The 13843-nt window shown below is 34.3% G+C and overlaps 1 protein-coding gene across 1 annotated transcript in view; it reads right to left on the bottom strand.

Annotated features, from left to right (window-relative positions):
• Positions 1–11504, bottom strand: part of LOC129745745 (carbonic anhydrase 2) — a 79049-nt gene extending 67545 nt beyond the window's left edge. The window contains exon 1 of the mRNA XM_055739069.1: positions 10569–11504. Coding sequence (XP_055595044.1) covers positions 10569–10602 — 34 coding nt within the window. The 5' untranslated portion in view covers positions 10603–11504. The remainder of the gene's footprint in view (positions 1–10568) is intronic.
• Between the last annotated feature and the right edge of the window lie 2339 nt (positions 11505–13843).

The raw sequence follows: 13843 nt of genomic DNA, 5'->3' as shown, positions 1-13843 counted from the left end.
TAGAATAGGTGTTTATGACGTTTATTGAGAATTAACGACATGGTGACAGCTATATTGGTGGTTAAACTATCTAAATTCTATTCTATTCTGAAAATGAATAATCCCTCATTAGGTGTAATTGATGAAAAAAGAAGTATCCTTCCAGGCTTTCTTCCCTTTTTTAAGACTGCCAACATGTGTAAACATGTTGGTAATACTGTACATATTTAAAGAAACTTTAAAGCTTTTCTCCTTCAAAAAATCGAAGCTGACTATTCTTATAATTGGGTACAAAAGCTTTTAAGATAATTTATTACATCTGCCTAACAAAATTCTCGCATAAAAACAAACATTAAGCAAATGGCTGTTATAAACACGTTATTAACTTCTGGCTAATTGACATATCACCTGGTTGAAACAGTGCGGGTGTCGATGTACCAATTTTCCACAGGAAAACACGCGGAAACGAACACGCAGCATGAATAATGACTTATTTCAACCGCCAACAGTCGACCGGCTTACCAGACAAATGTCTTGTTCCGTTTTCTTGAGTCTCGAAAGCCGGCCAAAGTCAGGTTTAGCTATAGTTAGGTATTTAGCTACCCGTGTCTACAAAATCCATTACCTAGGGCAACAGAACAAATACCTACTTCGAACGGCTCGATGTTGCGTTGAGGAATGGGATTGCTGCCGAACTTCGTTACAGCTGATTGGGTTCAACAGTCCGGCAGCTTGAAGCATAACAAAAACAAATAAGTACACCAAGCCAATGAGTTGCGATGGGTTTTTTTCCGTTGGACGTCAGCTACTAGCTACTATTTTGACCTTGTGGAGGGTTTGCTGGAACATTGATTACATTTTTCAAATCGTCACCGTTGATTCCGCGTCATACACACCATGGCTCCAAATTGCCCCCTTTTGAACGAGCGTTATTCCGACGACGACGGGAACAGTACACTGGTAATTGAGTGATACCAACGGTATCATTATGGAAGCTTTTCACATTCTGTTATCCTCCAACGAGGAGGAAATGAAGTCGTATACCTATAAGTTTAAAAAATAAGATTGAAAGCTGAAAATCAACCCACTAAATTCAAAATATTGAAAACTCATGTGATTTTCGTAAATATTGAATCAAACTGCAAAAACAAATTTGAACCTAGATTTCAAGGCACCTTTTCTAAATCAAGAACCAAGAATCCTAAACTGGATACGGAATCTGAAATATGAAAATAAAAATTCAATTTTTGGTATGGGAATATGGAATCAGAACCGAGTTGAAGAAATGAGTTTAATGCCATTCAAAATTTAATTTAGAACTAAATATCTATGAACAAGTGAGAAATTACTATCGCAGAAACATTGCGCTGATCTTGATCTGAAACATCTGGAGAAAATTCTAATTTTTTTCGGTGTATTGTTTAATATTATTTCAATTTAAAATCTTAAATTTGGTTCATGTTTGTTAAAACCAGATTTGAATCAAAGAATTTTAATCTCTTACTTTTATTTTTTTTTTTTATTTTCATCGATATGGTTAAAATGTTTTAATTTGCTCAAAAGTTTGAATGATTAAGTTTATTTTATTTGAGCGTAGATTTTTTTTTCTTTTATTTGAGGTTTTCCTGAAAAACTTATTTTTACTCAAATCAAATAAACCTAACCAAACAGACTCTTGAACAAATTAAAAGATCGATGAAAGTGAATTCCGTATTTTGTTACGTGAGGTTTCATCATATAAATTTAGCTGACAATTTTAAACATTTAAGAACATATTTTATCAAGTAATGATTTAATAGTTTATTATAAAAGTACTCAAAAATAACGATTATTTATTTATTTTAGTAACAAAAATAATACGTTTTAAAGTTTTACGTTATTTATGCATTGTTTAAGCAAAAAAAATCATTGAAATAGTCAATCACTAAATCCCTTCACGAGTCGGTTTTTCCTACGGCCATGCTCTGGGCTATAAAGTATGCTTGCCAGATTGCCCAGATATTAGCGTTTTTGTTGCAATTCCTTGGTCTTGTTCAAATTTGACCGTATATTGCCTGGATTTTGGGTTAAAAATTTAGAAATCAAATGCCTGAATTTTTTTAGCCTTTATTTATGTTTTTAATAGAGTTTTCTACTCGGGATTTAACGACCGGGAATTCCCTGGAATAAAAAATGGGAAATCCCGGATCCCGGGAAACGCATAAAAATCCCAGAAATTCCCGAAGCCAATAAAAAGTGCGAAATTATTTAAAATTACCACGAACTTAATTTGAACAATTGATCAGATTGAGCAGGAAAAATGATAGTTCTACCTTGATATATGACTTAGACTTTAGACATTTTATTTTAATTGGTTTTTACATTGAATTTGATAAAAAAAAAGTGTTCATTCGAGTAATGAGTGTAAGAGTAAAAAAAATGAAAAAGAATCTATAAAACCAAACAATTACAATAAAGAAACGCTACAAAAAGAATACGAATGTTCTATTTGGCATCACTCATCATTTAGAACTTCCGTTTCGCAAGCTGTTGTGGACAGTAGCAAAGTCAACGGAAAAACGCCATATTTTGAAACAAAAGATATTTATTTGAAAATTCACAAAATTTGGTGAATAACCTGAAGTCTAGCAAACCAACTTCAATCGATACTGAACAATCTTTGTAAATCATTTCGAACTTTTGCAGCAAAAATCAGTCAAGTTTGTTGGTTAAAGCACTTAGTTTTTGGATCTTGGGTTTTATAACTGCTTATTTAATTTTTGAGTCATTAAAAAAGTTTGAAATGTTAAAAAATAGTGTGTTAAAATCTTCATTTTTAATTTTTCCCGGGAAAAGGATCGTCAGATTTCCCGATTCCCGGGAACGCTAAAATGTTTGGGAAATATACACTCTAGCGTTTAACTAAAATTCCCCGGATTTGGCCGGCCCTTTTACTTTTGGGAAAAAATCTGGCAGCCTAACTTTAATAGAGTATTAATTGTGTTAAGAAAGAGCCTTCAATAACATTGAAGGGAATAAATATTCTCATAGAAAAAGTCATGCGCAAACAATTGATTACTGAATCGTGCTCAATTATAGTACCTTCTCCATAACACTTAAACGGTCATAGGGATGAAATAATATTTTTTCATGCCCTTTTAAATTGTCTCGTCTAAGGTATAAAATCTCATTTTAATGATTTACTTTCCTAGTTGAAGTATTTATTACTTCCCGTGAAAAAAATAAACGAATATAAATTGTTTATTTGGAGGAAAAGTTTTTCTTATTTCTGGTCAAAGTGGTAAGCCAAGAAGAATTTTTAGGCACGTATGACTCGAATGAATTTAGTGGTAAAACGTGGATTGAGAATCATGATTCAAATTTAAAAATCATTATTGAATAATCGAATCGAAAATTTTACATTCGCATAAAACATACTAAATAGAATTCATTAAACATTAAAAATTTTGCATTGTGCGTACTTCAAGGTATTCAAGGTTTTTCTAGCGCTGGACAAATCATCACATAACGACTATTTGACAAGAGTAATTTCCAGCGGATGAATAATTCAACCAGCCAGGCCTTATCTTCTAAGAAATCGCAACTACGCACCAGGCAGTGTATCACCGATATGCGGTATGACAAAACTGTTTTGCCTCCCAGCTTCGCAAACAATGCCCGGATAATCAACCTACTAGTCCATGCATAAAATATGTACTTATGGATAGTTGAGAAAGTAGTCAAATATGTCCCCTTGGCTAGTAGCTGATGGGTAAATTCAATGGTTCACCGTATCTATCATTATATATACAAAGTGTTGGCATGGCAGACTATTCCCCGTATTGAATCAAAGTTAGTTTGCTTGATTGAATTCTAACTGCTAAGCTGGGTGCCTTTCAATAGATTACCTGCTTACTAATTGATTATGTACACTCATTGAGAGCGCTTCAAGTTAATCCACAGCCATAAAACTGTGAACAAGTTTCATCGACACAGGTTTTATGACTGTAGTACAAAGCGTGAGTCTATCGATTGATACGCTCCTAGCTGTTATCAGGTCTTAAATCAAGCGCCTAATCTAATTTTCATCATTCACTGGTACAGCAATGAAATATGGAAAAAAAAACTTGCACGTGATGTTCGATCGCGTAAATGGGGAGGAGAGCTTTTAATTAGAAGCTGTACAGCGATCCGTCCAGTTGTTGTTGGTACAATATCTGCTGTACCCGCCTTATTATTAGCAATCAAAGATGATTGATTGGTTTCACCGGGGCAGATATCAACAAACGTCTTTCATCCGTCAGTTAAACATAAACCAATCAATCACAGGTTTAATCCATCCTGGCAGAATGGACTTGAGTTGATTGCGCAAGTGGGTGCCCGTTCTATCTAGGACTGATAACGACTCAATCCTCCCGTTTTCTTTCATTTGAAGAGTCGCATGGAAAGTTTTTTGCACTTCTGAGATAAGTACTGGAAGCTATTTAGATAAGCACAGCTTAAACATAGGTCAATATTGATGCACTGAAAACCTATATTTAAAAATAATCCAATATAGCTTGTCTTATCACTCCTCATAGAATGGGAATATGAGATTCTATGAAAGAATACTAAATTCATTCCAATGAATGTAGTTGTACAAGACATGTCGAATCTTCCACGAAAAAAACTTCGGTGAATAGTATGATTTTTTTTTGCAAAGTATTGTAGCATTTTTGTCTGACAGCCATTCGACCTAACGTTTGGCCTTACAACCTATATCAAAAGACCCTATTAATTTTTTGTAAACTTGAACACAAGAAGGATGGTTCTAATTTTAAGTCTAGTTTCTTTATGCTGCTGATTATCAATCAATGTTCTTTAGAATCCCTATGTATAATTTATGATTCCGGTGTTGACTTAAGTAATCCAGACCCAAGACTACAAACAATAGTTCTAGTATTGAGTTCCGAGTGCGATCTCCATATTTTTATTAGGCTCACGAACGTGATTTGGAAAATTCTTCAAACCCATAAGGGAAACACTTCCCGTCATCAAATAATCTAATGATAATTGACAATTGTTTTCACGGGAAGTCATTAGCGCTTCGGTTGGGAAAGTAAGTTATAGAGATGATGATATATATTTAGTAGAAAAGGTGCCATGAAAGGGTATGGAGGAAATGCAAAGTATTCATCATGACCGATTCAAGTATTATGGAGAAGGTTCAATTGAGCACGATTCTTAAATCAATGGAATCCTATTGATTGCACATTACTCTGTTAAAGGGGCACACGCTATTCCCTTTAATGTTATTAGATGCCCTTTTTAAAAGAACTGTTACACTTTTATTAGCCATCAGTGGTTGAGCAGAGTCATCAGCTTGCTCATAATAATCTATTTTTATAGTTTCTCAGTTTATCGAATATAATCCTCGTAAGAATTCAATCGTATTTATTGATTTAATTCGAGCAGACATTAGTTTTATTCACTTAGGAGTTTTTATATCAGCTGATCACTTTAGCTCATTTGTTATATTTAAAAAAAAAGTAACGGAAATTAAGTGCTTCGGAAAGAAATTTTACACAGGAATAAACAGTTTCATGATTTTTTTCACATTAGTCTCAGAGACTTGTAGCATTGAAAAAAAGTTTCTATGAAATGTTTCTTTTTTTGTCTTTATTAGAGAGACTTTCAGCCTTTGGCTGGTTCGTCTCTATAAATGCTTCTTATTTTTCTTAATGTTTCGTTCTGTACACAATTCTTCTATCGTTTTCGGGACTAACAAGTTAATTAACAAGAAGTACCTAAGTATGAATTCTGTTCCGTAGTGATGTTTAAAAATATTTAAAAATAGTTCCTCTAATTAGGTTACATGTATATTAAATTTCCGGATTTTTTTTGGACTGTTATCAATAGCTTTTATCGTATATATTAATGCACCATTAGACTAAGTATATTTGGATTTTTTTTTTAATTTCTCGAACCCTGGGACCTAAAAAGTTTCGTTTTTAGCACCTACAAAACATATTCAATTTTCTCATAGAAACCTACAGTAAAAATTTACTCATGTTAACGTTACTTTAAAATTCTGCAAAAAATCATGGATGAGTTTTGAACGAAGAACTTTACGCCCCAGGGTTTGAAGGATTCAAAAATGACAACAAATCGACTCAGTCTAATGCACATTTTCGAAAATTTCTCCGAATATAAGCATAGGAATCGAAAACGGTTTAAAATCCTGATTTGACATAAACAAGGAGGAATTAGCAAAACGAGAAGGTTTAACACTAAAAAGACCGAACCAGCCCAATGACAGGTTTGGCACTTTGTTTGTTGAATATCTTTTTAATATGTACAACGCGCCATTTTTTTTTAAACACGGTTTTGTAAAGCGTTGTTACGTCACGAAATATTTAGGTCAACTACATGAAATAAATCAAAGTATAATCTTAAATTCTTAATTTACTAAAAATGCTTGGAAACTCAACAAATAATGTGATTTGGTGATGAAATAGATCGATTTATTCCCGAAAAATTAAGTGTATTGAATCCACAAAGGTTTGCAAAGCGCACATCAATTTTAATCGAAATTTATTAGAGCAATCACGTAAATGTTATTAACAAAAAAAACTAATACTAGAAAAAACTTATTCGTAAAAGCGTTGAAATGTGTTCCTGAGTCTTTCTGATATTTAATTGCAAAAGGAAGGATAAATAAAGGATAATTTCAAAAGCCTTCGATCTATTAAAAGTTAGTTAATGAGTGCCTTAATCAGCCGACTTATGGAAATCTTATGAGTTGCAAGCTAAAATAGATCCTAGGCCAAGCACAAAGTCCAACGATAAATTTTGGGGATCTGACCACGGCGCAATGAGCCTGAAATTTGTATGGAAATGTGAGCAATTTTGTTTGGAAGGAACATGAAAACCTAGTTTTGCACTAATTTCTTAATTTTCTTTTGTTCTCATGATAGTTATTCAAGAAGCTTTAATTATGACAAAAAGTTCATCCCAAGGTCCCATTTCGATAAGGGTTATGATAAAAATGATATTGAGTTTAAAAAAAACAGCGTTTTAAGGGTCAATTACGAAAAATACACAAATTTGTTAATCGATGCTTTTATACCCATTTTTGAAGCTTAATAACTGTTTTATATATGGTTTATATATTTATAAATATGGTCATAATCAAAGTTGAATAACACTCGAATTAAAGAAAAAATCGGTTGATAAAGACTCAAATTATTGGTGAAAACTGTGCTTTTTGTGTTTATTCCGAACAAAATCTACGTAATTCCATACAAACTTCAGGTTTGTTGCGCGACCCCTTTCCGTAATATACCCAAGCAACCAAAAATCCCATAAAGCAGATGCAAAAAAGCTTACTCTGCCCCATCATTGATATGAAGTACGTTCTATGCAGCTCAAAATTTCAGCTCTTATTGATACTATTCTCTCTATCTCAATTGCATCCTTGGCATCGGTTCATATTACCATCCTCGATTATTTACTTTGTTCAGTACATGGTGCCTTAGATGCCTCGCGCTAGACTTCAAAGTTTTCCCAGATTTGTTCAATTTGCTGCTCAATTGCTTCTTTCCTGCATATATCACATCAGAATGGTCCCTCAAGTATAAAATTACTTATTGAAAATTATTTTCCGGCTTGAGGATCGAACCCCGACCTTCGTGGTGAGAATCGAACACGCTACCACATGACCACGCCTGGATGTTGTCCTAACTGAAACTTAAACTCGAAGTGGTGATTTGATTTTGTAGCATACCTGCAGGAGCATTCGCCAAGCAGACAGCCAGAGAGAAAGCACTTCAATGCACTTTTTGTGACCCGTTTTTAACACTTTTGTGCCCTTTATGTGGCTTAAGTCCCAAAAACGTACATAGAAATCACTTTTGCACCTTTCAAGTTTCTTAATGAGTACATCTAGTTCACTCATGCGAGTTGAACAAAATAAGTCTCATATAACGTACTTATCAATCACTTTGGCAACTTTCAAGTTCATTAATGAGCACAAAAAGTTCACTAAAGGGAATTGGGCAGTTTCTTTCTTTGCCGGCTTATATGTAACTTTCAAAGCCTTTATTCAAGTAAATATGCGACTTTTGGTTGCTTGGGTAATTTGGCCCTTATTTTGAATAGGCTCTTGTGCAAGTATCTGCATTTAATTAAAAGTCTCTCTTATCGGATTTCATGTAAATACTGGGTTCGATTTGGATTTTGTAGTAACATTCTTTGAGGTGGAAATTTCAATAAAGGACAGTTTTCTTTAAATAATTTTATTAAGTTGTTTTCCATTAAAGTATCATGAATTTGCTTGAAAGAAAAAGATTTTCTTAAAAAGTTTACCATGTTCAAAGCTTTTTTTTAATTTCATTGCATTTATACCTTGGATACTTATTTTGTTTGAACATGATGCCATTAAGTAATAGAAGCTGTTTGCGAGTTTTTTTATTAACTTTTAAAATGAGAATTTCATGTTTATGACAGTTTGTTTATTCTCAAATCAAGTGTTCAACAAGCGTGGTTTTATACGTTTCCATTTGAGACGTTTTAAAACAACCGCATTTATGCGATGATAATTAAGTTTCTTAGTTTCGTTAAAAATTTGATGATTGAATAAGTTTATTAAAGCGCGTTGTTTTGTTAAACTTGTATTGAAGAAATACTATAAGAGTGTTGAAGTAAAAAGTCTTGAACGTTTCCGAGAAAAAATAAATCAATTTTAGTGACGTCACAACGCATTCTTTACCCGGGTACAGCTCTCAACCTTCTGTATCGATTTTCGTTCTAAAAATTGTATTGAATTTCTCTCAAAAAGTTTCAAGAGACCCCTAATTTTCGAAAATACAGACCCCGTTCGTTTTTGGCAACATTTGATTTTGGCAAGATTCGTTTTTGGCAAACATCCGATTTTGGCACATGTGCCAAAATCGAATGGTTTTTAGAAACAACATTACCTTTTGGTTTATGTCATAACACGACCAATTTAATTTAGACAAACACCATTAATACATTTTTATGTTCTGAAATGGTGATAAAATGCAACAATGAAAACAAATTTTTTTAAAAAATTTTATAAAGTACTCAAAAATGTCAAAAAGATTAAAAAATTCAAATAGTTGAAAAACAAATTAAAACAAAAGAATGAAAATGACAAAAAACAACTAAAAATGATGAAGAATGATAAAAACAGCAAATATGACAAATGAAACCAAACATCATAAACTAAACAAGAAAAGTGCAAAATGCATAAAAAACGTGATGAAAAAATCTAAAAAATGACTACAAATGGTTGGAAATTGACTACAAACAACGTTTTTGATAATAATAAAAGTTATTTTGTAAAAATAACTCAATAAAAGTTGAGAAAAAAAACGTACGATTTTTCGATTTTGGCAACACAAAATATACGGGCGTGTTGCCAAAATCGAACGGGGTCTGTATATGACGTTTAAAGGAAACATGAACTGAAAAACAGAAGAATTTTCGTGACGTTTCGTGCTGAATTTTTGACAAAGTTATGTTTCAAATAAAGAATAATTATTAAAATCAATTCATTAACATACTTAATTTTTTAAATTTCAACGACAACATACTAAATTCTACAAAAAAGCTAACTGAAAATCTTTTGATGGAAAATCAAGCTCTAGAGATAACCTTTCTAATGCTGTGCAAATTCTTTTTGAATAATGTAAAATGAAAATAGGTTCTCCAATTGAGGGGTGCTAGGAATAGGTCTATTAAAACTAAACGGTTCAACAGGAGCAAGTTGATAACAGCAGCATACATTTAAGAGACTTTTATTTCGTTTCCTGATATTTATTACCCGATAAACTTTTTGGACGAGCTCTCAGCTATATCGTTCTCAATAACATAAAACTTTATTTCTGCTCAAGCTTAAAAGAAATAATGACAAATTGCTGGAGTTAAATTTGTTGAATATTCGCACTGAACAGCAATCACTGCTTCTTGTATCATCGCAAATAGGGGAAATGATGTGAAAAAGTGATCAAAATGATTTACGCCACATATAAGCGTTTTAGATCTATTGCCTCTTGAGGACACATAGCTTACAATAATAAGACATTTTAAATCCGACTTCTGGATCTGAATTCTAAATCTGGATATTGTGTAGGATTTTTCAAATTCTATTCTATTTTGTTTATTTATAGAGGATTTTAACCAACATGGTCATTCGTCCTCTATTTCTCAAATTGAATTCTGAATCTTAATCCTGAATCCGATTACTGAATCTTTTATGAATCTTATTTAGATCTGTATCTAAATTTTTGATCTTAATTTTGAGCCAGATTTTTTCGTACTTCTGAATCTGAATTTTGATTTTTTTTTTCACAGATTTCAACAAAACAATTCAACGGATATCTTCATTCCATTTATTGCGCAAGATTGTTAATCAAGATGCGAGTTGATATCTGATTCTATCTGTAGCTAGATTCGCATATCAATTAGTTCAAGCTATTTTGAATTTCTACATGGAATGTTTTGTGCTAGTAAGTTGCTAACGTTTTGTTCCCAAGTGTTTAACTGCTTTCAATTATACTTATATAAACTGATTTGGATATTTATGAAATCATTAGCCGGGTACTTACCGTTCAGTTCGGTGTATCCCCATGAGTGTGACATTTTTTTCCTCCGCTAGTGTTCTCGGTTATTCGTTCAACAGCAACTAAAGTTTAAAAAACAACGCAGCGCGAACTTTACGTCAATCGATTCACGGTTCACAAAGTCACCAACCAAGTCTATAGGTGGGTATGTAATTGAATTAAATATTTATTAGAAGAGCCACTCGGCTTTCCAATCCCTTTTGCGCAAGTAAGTAGGTACTTGGTGGACTCGTACGTAGAGCGCGCTATTCACTTGCACTGAAACTCGAAGGAAAAATTAATATTTGTTTTGCGAACTATTGAGAGATAATAATAAGACTCCGTCCGCAGCTGGATCAATCAAAAACTTAAGCGCAATAGTAGAGGCACACTAGAAAAATGCAACTGAAGCCGATCTCTCCTAGCCGACTCGTGTTGGGGTTTTATTTTTCAAACCAACTACTGCTGAAACTGCACACACGATATCACATGCGCAACCAACTGGCGAGATTATTTTCACTGGAATTTTTCAACCGAAATCTTCTGATCTGAGCTCACGCACGCATCAGAAGGCAAGTCCGAAAATTAAGCTTTTCTGCTTCACTGATTAAGTGACAACAACAACAACCGATGGGGACAGATCCGCCTACGAAAAAAACTACTTCCGTAGTAGATAGAAAACGACAATAATAAATCAGTAATTGCCACTTGAAACAGCTCGAGAAAAAAAACGACAAATTATTCAATAACGTTACGCCTCAACTCAAACGTCCACTAAGTTCGGAATGTACGCTTCGACTGATAGACGGGTAAAGTTTGAACGAGCCTCAAATGTGACTTTATATACGCGGGCGGACTTCAGCTCACTTACTTCACCACATCACACTTCACTTCATCATTGTCGTCGTTGGCTCAGTCAGTCGGTTGTTTTCCATCAAGTTGAGTCGATTCACTCGGTTTTTCATACACACCACAGCTCCTATGTGTGTGCCGGACTGAGAATTGATGCAACCAAACTTATACTGCCGGTTACCTGCCTAGACTGGAAGTGGCCAGACAGAGGCGTAAATTTCAATTCGCTTTAGGCGCTTCACGCGCGCACAAACACGCATGCATGCAGTCGTTACGGGCGGACCTGCCACCACGATAAGAATTCGCGTATCAATCGGTTAGGATCGGATTTGATTGGAAGGTGCGGTGTGGGTGATTCGAGTTTTATTTAGGAAAAATAACATCTTCAAACATGTAATCAAATAATCTTATAATTGATAAAAAAAATACGACGAAAATTAAATATTTCCTATATTTAATATTCCATATTCCAAACTTCTTGGATGCCAATCTGGATTCCAGTTAAGCGCCTCTTTGCAAATCTCTTCGCAGTGTGTGGCCAATCCATCTCACTTACATTTCCGAAACTTGATTTCTACCGCCTTTTGATGACACCGGAGATGTAGTTCTACGGTGTAAGGGGCCGTTCACTAATTACGTAAGCACATAGGGGGGTGGGGGGTTTCACATTTTCTTACGATTTCTTACTAGGGGGGTAGGGAGGGTTTCCAAAATTCTTACGTAAGAAATGTTATATTGATAATTCATCAAAGCCATTCCACAGCCATAGCCATTTTTTTCTCACTACCTATTTGTTGGTTTTTCTTGATGGTATGTTATTAATCTTTTAATGTCTTTAAATCAAAAGAATAAAGCTGGTTTTAATAAATTTGTAGAGAATCAATTCACACCAACATGCCACCAAAAACACTTAGTCACATTTTTAAAAAAGATCGTCGCTTTTTGCTGTTCATCATAACAATCTTTTGAATTGAGAAATTTCTAGAAACTAAAAGGAAAGTGGCCGTTGTGACACCACGATTTGAATCCATCATATTTCGAAAATGACTTCATCAAAAAAAATCTTTAAAAATCAATATAAGGCGCTTTAGATAATGAATTTCTAGACAGGTTTTTCAATGATAGGCACCACCAACTCTAAAATTTTCGAAAGATTTACCAAATCCTTAAACTTTATCGCATGCCGCTGAAATGAGTCTGAGCTTTTAGGTTAGTTGACAACGTAACAACTAGTAGTATGATTTTTTTATTTGATTTTTATGATTTTCAGGTCAAAAACATAACAAGTTTTATGGAACCTTGTGCTAACCTGATCTTTCTCTCTTTTTTCTATCAGAATTTAGATTCTATTTTGTTTATTCGATTGTGGAAATTGATTGAAGATTATTTTTACCTCGAGCATTCTATGTCTTGAATAATGTTCTCTATAATCGTTTATTCATCTGTTGTTTTGTATAAATTGTGCTTTTCAAATGCTTTGCTTTGAAGCATGGATGTCACATTTTTTACATTTTCAAGCTATTTTTGATAAAACGTGTCAATTTCTCACGAAATAAAAAAAAATCAATCACTCGTTTTTATTCCCACAATTGACTGACGAAGCCGTTTCAATCCCCAAAAATTAAAAATAATCCAGTCAAAAAACAATACTAAAATAAATAAAAAGGTAAGATCTTACTAGGGGAGGAGGGGGGGTTTTGAAAAATCTTACTTTGTCTTACCAGGGGGGAGGGAGGGTTAAAAATTTCCAAAATCGTGCTTACGTAATTAGTGAACGGCCCCTAAGACTAGTCAGTCGGCAGGCATCCCAGAGATTCGCTAAACAATCCCTAGGGTCGGCAAGCTTACTAAATCAAAATGCAAAATGCAGAGAACATTCGGAGAAAGAAACAACTCCACCTTCTAGCTTAACACATAATTTATTGAGTTTCACAATCTCCCACTACATTCATCCCTTAACAAAATATGGTTGTATCTGACCTGTTTGCTGCTACTACCTGAATCCAATCCTCGTTTTGGTTCAAACTCGGGTTCGAAGAGGTCGAAGCCTTGCACCGCAGCGGCGATTTGATAATGGCGTCCTCTTGTAGAGGCGTGGCGATCGTACTGACTGGATACTCGATTTCATTTGTTGGATAATTTCCCACGGAGTTGTTGTTGGCCTGATCCGAAGTTCACCGGTGGGAACTCAACCCAAACCAGCGATGAATGCGATGCGGCAAGTTCAACGGCTGATTCAAATCTGATTGTCGGAAGATTGGAATCTCCAAGGCCGCCTAGGATTTTATCGTAGTGTAGCGGCAGATATAACCTCCAAACAGCGACGTACAGACGGGTGTAATGGTCTTATCTGGTTGTTTCGCCGTTTTGCCTCTTCGCTTCGCTAAAGTAGCTTACGGTGTCTGATGGTGAGTAGTGGTGATGATGGA

This window comes from Uranotaenia lowii, chromosome 2 (genome assembly GCF_029784155.1).
Source record: "Uranotaenia lowii strain MFRU-FL chromosome 2, ASM2978415v1, whole genome shotgun sequence".
Lineage (NCBI taxonomy): Eukaryota > Metazoa > Arthropoda > Insecta > Diptera > Culicidae > Uranotaenia > Uranotaenia lowii.
Note: the sequence above shows the minus strand (reverse complement) of the source record. Positions and strands in the feature narration are given on the sequence as shown.